The following is a 10960-nucleotide window of genomic DNA, read 5'->3' on the forward strand; positions in this document are numbered from 1 at the left end:
ACATCAGCAGACTCAAGCTGTTTGTGTGCTGTTCGTCTCAGTGTGTTGCTAGTTAAAGGTCCAGCTGCTGTATTTCACAAGGAGAGAAAAGAAAGAGAGCTAACTTCACTCAGAGACGGAGAAAGATAAGAAAGTCAGGTCAGGAGAGAAAGAGTAGAGATTATTTTTAAAGCTGATCTCTGCTCTGGGACATTTAATGACCTGCAGATTTAAAGGTTACATGTCAAAATTTTTAATCACATATCACATATGTGTTTTGACAAATGGTCTATTTTCATTGTGTGAGTATACTAACTTTGTCTTTCTATAATATCATATTTGCAGAATAAACAGGTTAGCTTGCATTAATGTGGTGAAATCACAGTAAAGCTCTGTGTTGGGCTGATACAGAGCAGCTGTGGGGGTCAGTGTTAGGTTACATCAAGTGTAGAGATTAATTTACATTTAAGCTGATGACGCTTAGATTCATTCACTGATTTCAATCTTTACACCAACTTTCTGTTTTCATTTAACTGTTTGTTTGTGGAAGTAAAGTCGCTTCCTGTATGTATCTGTGTGTAAGTGTGCGTCGTCCCAGCTTGTGTTAAATATGCTCATCTTTTTCCTTCACATTTTTGCACTTCTACTTTACTGAAGGGGCTTTGAATCAAAGTAGAGATCGGAACTTTGTGCCAGTTCCTTTCTTTTTACTAACTTGTTCGTGTTTGGATCATCTTATGAGGCTTTCCAGAACAAATGAGCAAGCTTCGTTTACCCATACCTGACTTGTTCTAAAATTTGGAGCACATTCATTGTCATCCTCTCTGTGTAATACAGTTTCCACTGGTATGGAAGACAGGATGGTTGTTGTTGTTGTTGTTGTGTAATTAGTTACCTGTGTTATTTTAGTGAGTGTGTCAGCGGGTGCAAGAGGAGAGAGGGACTGTATTTTGGATGATGATAGACCTATGATGAGTTTTCACCTGTTTGATGTCACCTGGGGAAAGTAATGTTTGTGTGGAGGTGTTTGCCAAGATCCTGAAACAACTATAAATTGAAGTCCACAGTATTTGTATGTGTACATACGGTTGTGCTGGATTTTACACTACTGACAAAGAATTTTCTTTTTTTGTATTGATTGATCTGTTTCTTCTGTCTCCTCTTTTGGCTCATGCTGACCTCCAGCTGGGTTCAGGAGAAGCTTTCGCCTCAGCAGGAGAGACAGAAAGACCACCAAGTCCATGTACGAGGCGAAGAAGAGTGAAATGTACGACATGGCTGACGTGCCCACATACGAGGAAGTCGTCCCGTACCGCAGGCAAAGGGGAGACAAACACAGGCTGGTGGTGCTAGTAGGTGAGTAAAGAGAAATTTAAGTTCTCAAACTCTGATGTCGCTGCTTACCTCACACACTGTTGCTGTTAGGATACCGAATTTAATGAAAATCCTCACCTTCAATCTCATTGTCACATAGAGACGACAGAAACAATAAAGGTGGCCCAGCTCTGCAAGAGAGAAGCTGAATATTATGTTTCTCTATCATCTGTTCCTAAGAAGTGAATATGAATAACCAGAAAGTAACTTTAGATCTTTTGGATACAAATTTTCATTAGTTCATCATTTGATCCTATTAGACATTTGAATTTATATTCTCATCATTAGTGTTTGAGGTCTTGAGTTAACCTCGGCAACTCTAACCACCAAGTACAGACGAAAGAAAGTTTGAATGTCTCATATCATGTTATGGATGTGATAATAACGTGATGAGGAGTTTGGCAGAGTTTATAATTAGATGTTTGTGTGTAGGACCCACAGGTGTCGGCTTGAGTGAACTGAAGAAGAAACTGTTGATCTCTGACCCCCAGCACTTCAGTGTGACCATTCCACGTAAGTGTCCTGTAAAAGAGACATTGGGTGTCAGTGTGACTACCTGTGTAAATAAAGGTTAAATTAAAAAAAAGGAAAAAAGATAACTTCACTCTTCTGATTTAAGCCCACCAAACTTTGGCTGAACAGTACAGTTCATTTGTCTTTCGCTCTGCATATTTCTTTGTTCTTATCTCTGCGTCTTATATGTGAATGTGTGCTTTATACTAGTTAATAGAATAGAAGTTAATTCGCTGACCATTAAATGTGGTGTTCCCAACAATCTCTTTTCTCTTTGTTTCATCCCAAAGAAACCTTTAAACATTTGTGTGCCGAAACTAAAGTTTCTGTCTTTCTTCCGTTCTGTGCTTTATCTTGAATTGAGGATGCAACATAAATGAAATAAAATAAAATGTAATAAAAACGTGGCTGTATTATTCTCACTGTTCTCACTATTTGAAATATTTCTTTACATAGAGAGATTTTTTTAATTATTGAAAAAAAAAACTTTTATAACCAAGTTTTATGACTTTATTGTCTTCCCCCAGCCAAAGTCTGACACTTGAAATGTCCCCGGTATTAAAATCCCATTGGCGTGGCCTTTTTCTCTCCACACAGCCTGTTAATTGTTCTCAAATGTGACCTGTGCTGCTGTTGTTTAATAGAGCCCAGACAGTCTGATTCAGACCCGTATAGGAAACGTATGGCACAGGTCCTGGCTCTCATTGAGAGGAAGGAGAATCGGAAAGTGTCTCGTCTCGCTCTTTTTGAATGTTTGATCGCTGCCAGTGGACACATGGATATGTTTAACACTTGCTGTTGTTTCGGGTTAAGCCCAAAAGTGTTGCTTCTTTTTGTTAATTTGAAAACCGGAGCTTTGGAGACGACCGGCTCTCTTTCTGTCTCTCTGCTTGTTGCACACAAGGAGCATTGCACTATTCATTGCAATGACTCACAGGCATCACTCCCTCTCTTTCCATCTTCATCTTCTTTCACTCAGACACCAGTCGACCCAAGAAGAACCAGGAGACCGATGGTGTGGATTACCACTTCATCTCCAAGCAGCTCTTTGAGACGGACATCCAAAACAACAAGTAAGCAAAACTGATGAATTCAATCACAACACACATTCAGACTTTATGCAGCAGAGATGAACAATTGATATTCATACTCTGGCCAAAACAAAAGTACTTTTTCCCTGGGAAAAAAAAGAGAACAACTTTTTTGGATATCCTGCTGTGTGTAGATTATATGTTTGTACGTCTCTATTTCAAACGGCCTTTCTTTAATGTTTACTACAATGGAGAGAACAATTCTGAATTGTTTTGGTTTATCACCATTTCTCAAAACTCTAATCTCAGAAATCACAGTGATTGTAGAAAATTAATTATAAAAATGAAAGTTGAAAGTTGCTGTTTAAAAAAAAAAATCCTGCTCTTATGAGGATATATAAAAAAATCTTAAAAGCACAAATTAACATATCTAATACAGTGGAAAAAGGTTTGTTTGTTTTATGTAAACTAGTTTAAAAATGTCCTCCTGATGCTCATTTCAAGATCTATATTTTCTTTCTTGGACAATATATGCAGTTAAAAATAATCCTTGTCTCGTCACAGTCTAAAAGAACCTCTTTTAGCTCAGGTACAAGGCCTGAGCTTTAACTCAGATTACAGTAATTACTCTTCTAAAAACTGACATAATTATTTGAAACTTTGTCCATGTGTCCATCCAAAGATGTGCGTTCGTGCTTTTTCTCATCACTCTTCTTTTCATGTCTCAGGTTCATTGAGCATGGCGAGTACAAAGGGAATTTCTACGGCACAAGTCTGGACTCGATACGTTCAATCCTCTCAAAGAAGAAAGTGTGCCTGCTGGATGTCCAGCCTCATGTGAGTGACACCTTCTTTCTCACCATCCCTGTACTGTATTCTTAGCCTGTTTTGGAAACTACCTGTCTCAGAAGCAGATCGCCCTGTTACTTTATTTGAAGATTTCCTCTTTGGCTTATGTCACCATAAACCTCCACAGTAATGCCATTTCTCAGTTATTGACCAACTGAGTGAATGATGGAAGCTGTTTCCCAGTGGTTCCGCTGCTGCCTCTCCATTAAGTTTTTTATCCATCTTGTTGTGAGTTGTGGGTCTTGACCCACTGCTATTAGCATAGCAAGAAGGTCAGATGATCATGCCAGAACCAGACACCAGACACCACCTCTAATCAAATCTCATCTCTCTCATACCTCTGAAGGGCCTTTCACATTGGGCGCACCTACCACGAGCTGGAGCGAGTGGCCTAAAATTTGTCTTGCAGTGGTTGTTGCGCTCTTGTACGTCGAAAACTCGATGGACCAGCTATTTCTCATCCATAAAAAAGAAAGCTTTGGCACTGTCCCCACAAGTGAACACTTGTGTTGTTTCCTCCCAAAGTCTCAGTATGCATGTCAACTTGTGTCATGAAGTTTGTTGAACTCGGAAACACACACAATCAACTTTTCCTCCTTGTTTTCATTCATTGTGTGGTTGAACTTAGTAGGGCTGTTTGCTTCGTTTCTGTTGGTCGTGCGACGGTACGTCGCAGCAGTCAAAGTTTAACCAAGTTTAACCCAGTTAAACGTTGACCCTTGCATGCAAGAGTACTCTTACCGGCGCACTTGCTCTTTAAAACTGTTATTGAGTGGCGCAAGCAATAGAAACAAATGGGTTTCAGAGCTCTGCACTTGCCATATCCTATGTGAAAGGCCCTTGAGGTACCAGATTGGCATGTTATTTCAGAAAACTGCCACCACAAAGAAGAGACAGACACAAAGATCAGGCATAAATAAAAACATATATATCCTCCACTATCTTCCAAAAGAATTTAAAAGCTGTGATGAGTTAGTGTGAGTAGTCTTTATCCCTCAGATTGGTGTTTGTGAGTCATTTTTAAATGACAAAAACTATAAACATGATTTCAACGTTCTAGATTCACTCAGAATGATGGGAAGTCATCTGCTCTGTGGTCATTATTAATTGTTCTGTCCAACTAATAAGTCATTTATGCAAAGACTTCTTCATTCTAGAGAGGTCAATAAGTTAAAAGGTAATTTAAGATTTAATGCTTCAGCAAAACAGAAATATATTCGGTTTACAATGAGAGAATGGAAGAAAAGCCTCAACTTTTCATGTCTGAGGAACTTAAGGCAGAAAATGTCTTTGCTTAAAAATAGAAGGAAGATTTTAATTTTTAATATCTTCTCGATTGGAAATCAGCAGACTGAATCTGTTAAACTGGACTTTGTGACAACCCCATAATCCAGTTCATATCACTATTACAAGTGGACCATGAATTGGCAACCTTTTTTTTTTCAGGATTATATTTTTAAACGTTTTGTCTATTAATTTTTTCACAGTCTGTTTATACCATACGTGACACACTTTGTGATTACGTCTTAATGTGCTGCCAAATGCCTAACTCCTTTTTCTCTGCATCCACTTTTATTCTTTTCAGCTAATAAAGCATCTTCGAACAGCAGAGTTTAAACCTTTCGTTGTGTTCGTGAAGCCCCCGACCGTCGACAGACTGAGAGAGACCAGAAAGAAAACCCAAATTATATCAGGCAAAGACGACAAGGACTCCACCAAACCCTTCACGGTAAAAACTTATTTCTAGTGTGTGGGTTGTACATGGCTGATAGTTTATATCGTATGTTAATCAGATATTACCTCCCTGCTTAAGTTGAGATAGAAAAGCAAGAGGAAATTGTTACTGTGTAACTGTGACTTGGTCGGGTTTAAATGTATCTTTCTCTCTGTCCACACGACCTGTTTTATGTGATTTGTTCTGATGTATTTTTTGCTTGAGGTACATCGTGGTGCTTGGTTGATTCAAACAGATGTTTTCAAAGTGCAGCCTTGGGGCAAATGGCCGTTCTGAAGACCAACAAGGAACGAATACAATCCTGTACATTTCATTCAAGCACGGTTCACGTGATACTGTGAAATAAAAATATTTCTCTTCAGTTTCAACAGCTCTATTTGAGCTAATATAGCAGTTAAACCTTCCTAAAGTTGTCAAATCAAGCATAGCATTACTTCAGGCAGGACATGCAGTCAAATTAAGCTGCAATTCCAGCAGATCTTAATTCCACATCAGTTGATGACTCCACTGATACATTTCTAGTCATAGCTCTATCAACTCTATACTGACACCAGAATGGACCATAGAGAAATTACAAACTGGTACAAATTAATTTCCCAAACACAACCCCATAAAAATTAAAAGCCTGGTAGTCAGACCCGATCTGAAATGACCTGAAAATAAGCAGTCTCTGGCAATTATATTACGATGAACTACAAGTCACACACATGCAATCTGCAGTGATACAGTCACAGGACTTTAGTTGACCTCTGTAGAACAACTGGCAATATTTCAGGGCTTCTGGTATAGGCAGCAGACATCTGAGCCAAAGGGGTCATTGTTTAGGAATGTAGAAAACTTTTGAAAGCTAATAAAAAGCTAATTTGTCATCAGTCGATAGCCAGTGGTTTCATTTCCACATGTGTTGATTTACCTTTAACTCACATGTCAAATCAAAAGGTCAAACATTACTCTGTTTAAAAAAGTTACAACACATATGCCCAGAGCTGATAGTTAGTCAAGTCATATTCACACAAAATATAATAGGATCCGACTTATTGAGGCATAATTTAGTGCATTTATGGGTAATAAGTGTTGAGGAAAATGCTAGAGTACAATACACTTTCACCTAGAACATGCAGTGAATTTATGGTTGAAGGTCAGCTTGTTAAACCTTGATACAGACACAGCATCAGCTTATATTATTCACACAGGTAAACATAATTCTGTCTCAGTCCGCTCCTTATTTCCCAGCTGGGTCTTGAGAACAATAAGCTTTAGTTGTCAGAAGCAATCTGGTTGTGAACAGTCTGTTGCAGTTTTAACGTCCCTTTATTAGCTTCTGTTATTCTCTCATGTAATACAAATATACTTCTATAAAGCTGTGTGACAGCGGGCTGTATTTCAACCAGCTAACAAACAAAGTCTCTGTGTAAATGTTCATGTACACTGACAGACCCAAACCCATCTTATATTTACTATTAAATGAAGGGAAGCTGTTGTTGGGCAAGTCGTCCCAGACATTTTCAATCCAACGCTAGCTGTATTTTTCTTTGCAAGAGACAGGTCTGCTTTAATGATAAAGGCCGAGGAACAGTCGTCTCATTGTTTCAGTCGAGCTGGCTGGAAGCGTGATGTGAATACAAGCAAAACAATCTGATGTAATGCAAAATCCCAGCTGTAATGTGGTTAGCATAGAAACTGGCACCCAATCTGAAAGAACCACAGGCATTTCAAAGTGATTTGAGGAAATCTCTTTGGTTTCTGACACTTTTTTAAAACGCAAAGACAGGTGGGTTTTATTGGCACAACAAAGCAGGTGTCCAGCAGAGAACGTGGTTGCTTGTAAAAGAGGATACTGAGGCTGACACGTGCTGCTTCATGCCACTGAAATGCGTAAAGATTTATAGTCCTGTAAGGTAAAAGCAACAAATGTATAAAGGCTACAAATAAAAGAATTACAATAAAAACAGGGGGAACGTTCACCTAAACTGTGACTCAGTATTTAGTTGCTGTGCAATGAAATTTATCTATGCTGTTACAAAGTACTTAAACAGGCACAAGATGCTACATAACTTCTTGTGGAAATTAGGCCACCTAGTGGGAATAAACGAGTCCCGGGTGTGCTTTTTCTCAAGTTTGGTCCCCCAGAAGAGGCATCATCCTAAACCAATCTTTTCTTTTTAAGTTCTCTGATTTTCTATTCATCTTCCAAACCCAGCTTGCTGTTCCTTAAACGGCTTCCTGCTCAGATTAATGTTCTTGTTGGGCAGACAAAAACACAGCTAATCCATTATGAAGCAGAAACCACCAGAAACATTCTGAAGGAACTGCTGGCAAAAGTCCCTGTAAGAGACAGCTTCATCATGACAACGTGTAAAAGCAAAGCTGTCAATTCATCCGTGGATCTATGTCCCTCCCCTCATCTATGGTCATGAACTTTGGGTAGTGATTGAAAGAACGAGATCACAGATACAAGCAGCGAAAATGAGCTAAAGTCCAATTTAAAGTTAAGTGTTCCCAGTAAAAACACAGCACCCTAACCTACCAAGAGATACCTGGGCTCATTTAGAAAGGCAGTATTTACTTGAATGATAAATGATAAAATAAGTTCTCCAAAAGTTGATTCTGTTCATCTGGACGTAGCGTTCTCAGTGGGAGAAACGTTTCATCAGTCACTTGGATGACTGACGAAAGAGATTTTATTCGTTTTGTGTTTTTAACTTCCATCTATTTTGTCTCTTCCCTCTTTTCCCAGGAGGAAGACTTTCAGGAGATGGTGAACACGGCCCAGACAATGGAGACTCAGTACAGCCATCTCTTTGAGATGGTTATAGTCAACGACAACCTCGATGTTGCCTTCAGCGAGCTGCAGTTGGCACTAAAGAAAGTGGAGACAGAGACACACTGGATTCCAGTCAGCTGGACTCACTCCTGAGAGACATACTGACTGTAAAAGGAGAAAAGGGAAGCGCTTTGACAAAAATATGCAGGTTTTCTATCTTTTTAAAAAAATATTTGCCAGGGACGGTGTTGGGAAGTAAATCAGGAATAAAACAGTGCCTGGCTGCTGTGTCGCCATACCTGAACTGCATCGAGCTAAAAATAAGCTTCTGCCTGGGATCAGGTTGGATTTAGACCTCAGCTGTGGTCTGGAAGCTCCAGGTCTGACCAGATGTGATCAGGTTGTGGCTGCAGGCTTCTTTCCAGAATCTAAGACTTTGACATTGATCAGGGTCTCAGTCTGGGTCACACATCCATGGCCACAACTTGGAGCGCCTTGGTCCAAACTGGAACGTGGAGCGAGCTTGGAGCATCGTAGCACCAGCAGTCCTGCCAGCACATCAGTAAACCGGCCAAACAGGACTCCTTTAGTGGTTTTATAACATTAGACCATTAGAAACCAAAGGGATTGATGTATTTCTTCTTCGTGGACAACTTACATGTGTTTGTCTGTAAAAGAGCACAGCACCAGGGAAAGAGGAGAAAGGAAAACATACTTGCCTTCTGTCTTATTAGACTTTTGTACATCTAAAATCTTCCATGACTGTTATTCCAAGCAAAACACTGTCAGGTACACTTTTGAGAAAGGGCAATAAGTGTAATTTTATTTAAAAGAAATTAATATATTTTCTAATATCTGCTTGTAGTCCTTTTTATGCATTTTATATACATTTATGACTTTAATATGATCTTAGCTGTAGCCATCTCTGTGACAGCCTCTTTTTACTAGAAGCATTTTTTTCTCTCAATCTAGCATTTTTTTGTTCGTCACCCTAGTTTAGTTTTTTGGCTCTGTCAGCTCTACTTGGCTTTATTTGGCTCTATTATCAGCACTGCTACAATTCTCCTAGCTCCAGATTTTGCTCTCTTGTTGATTCTGGGACAAGCTGACCTCCTTTAAATTAAGGGGAGACTATAATTCCAGCTACATTTTTATTCACCAGAATTCACACAAAAACAATCCATATTTTATTTATTTATGCTTTGGGCTGTTGTTTTGTTTTGTTTTGTTTTTTAACTTCCTGCTCCTTAAAAGTATACTTTCTTTGATTGGTTGCCCCTCACCTAGCCTGTGCAAACAGAAACTAGTGCTCGTATGCACTGCCTCCCAGAGATGACCTTTTGCATATTTTGCATATTTAGCAGTGTTTAATATCTGCTTAGTATATGACAAAATACAAGCCAATGGATAAGTTGTCCTTTATACATGGAGGTAGAGCGCAAGGATAGTTGGAGACTGGAAACAATTAGGAGGAGCTAGCCTATGTCTGCTAGTCTTTCTGAACTTGTGATTTTAGTACATTGTTCATCCCTATTAATAACAGTTAGTTCATATTGAATTCATCTCTTAATTTCTGTGCTTGCTCGGCTGATTGCCTCCAATCTCTAGCTGCATTTAAAACTCTAAGAGTGCTATCAGTCTTCCAAAGTCTCAGTAAAAAAAAGCATTAAGCATATTATCCAAACTGTCTAAATGATTCCTTAAACTCTATATTTATTCTTTTTTTTCTTTACTCTAAGAATACTCTCTTACTCTGCTGAATGTCCAGCTCAGGTTGTATGTTTCCAAATTGTGCATCATTTATTTCTCCCTTTCCACCAACTGTGACATATACAAACTTGATTTGTGTCCTTTTTTTTAAGTGTAAGCATGATTGGTTATACTGCTCTGATGTAATATGATTTAAAAGTCTTTAACACTCTTGTCTGCCATACTTTGTCCCAACATTTTTTTGTCTTTTTGTTTATTCAGTTTTTCTACCTCCCCACCCCCCTGCTGCCCATCTTACAGATCAAAGTCACATTTGTACAGTCTCCAGAAAATACCTTTTTAATGTCTCCCTGTAATGATATACTCTTTAAGTGGCACATTGTATGAATTTACATTATTCTTGATAACTGCTGCATTTTTTATTAAAGAAAATACGACTAAACTTGTAATTGCAATGTCCCCAAATTAATTCATATATGTTGTTAGCCAAGCAAAGAGTGAACACAACTTTATGTTTACCAGCACAATCCCTACTTCTCTTTAATAAAATGTTGCATATTTTGTGAATAAAGGTAATGAACAGGTGGAGGTGGTGAAAGGGGGGGGGGCTCCTAAGAAGAGGATTTAGCCGCCCTCCGCTTGATGTTCAAAAGAAATCCTGTACTGATCAAAATCAGGTTGACTTAACCCAAACACCTTCCATGGTGCTCACTTTGAGAGTAGAGCAGAGCAAAGGAGAGTTAATGGTGTTGGGCAGAGAAGTGCTAGGTGGGGGAAGAGGAGGAGAAGCCACTTACTCAGTTTGTCCACACATTGCTGCTGATGTCTTTCACTCATTCCTGCTTCATAATTAGGATACTAGAGTAAAGGGGGACACAAAATGGCTGCTTTCACATACAGTAATGTGGCACTAACCCTCCACACTCCCAAGGCTGTACGCACAAGTGAATGAATGGGCAAATACGTTTTTCCCCCCCAAAAGCAATCAAGGTCAGTGGCTCATTT

The 10960-nt window shown here is 39.0% G+C and overlaps 1 protein-coding gene across 5 annotated transcripts in view; it reads left to right on the forward strand.

Annotated features, from left to right (window-relative positions):
• Nucleotides 1-10404, forward strand: part of mpp7a (MAGUK p55 scaffold protein 7a) — a 79371-nt gene extending 68967 nt beyond the window's left edge. For all 5 annotated transcript variants that reach the window (XM_085286288.1, XM_085286289.1, XM_085286290.1 and 2 more), the window contains 6 exons: nt 1165-1335; nt 1786-1866; nt 2846-2939; nt 3626-3734; nt 5332-5475; nt 8219-10404. In XM_085286288.1, coding sequence (XP_085142414.1) covers nt 1165-1335; nt 1786-1866; nt 2846-2939; nt 3626-3734; nt 5332-5475; nt 8219-8398 — 779 coding nt within the window. In that variant the 3' untranslated portion in view covers nt 8399-10404. The remainder of the gene's footprint in view (nt 1-1164; nt 1336-1785; nt 1867-2845; nt 2940-3625; nt 3735-5331; nt 5476-8218) is intronic.
• Nucleotides 10405-10960: the final 556 nt, after the last annotated feature.

The sequence above is a fragment of the Mchenga conophoros genome, linkage group LG9, assembly GCF_057382185.1.
Source record: "Mchenga conophoros isolate Kocher_MC1m ecotype Shallow Benthic linkage group LG9, M_conophoros_male_GT1.1, whole genome shotgun sequence".
Classification (NCBI taxonomy): Eukaryota; Metazoa; Chordata; class Actinopteri; order Cichliformes; family Cichlidae; genus Mchenga; species Mchenga conophoros.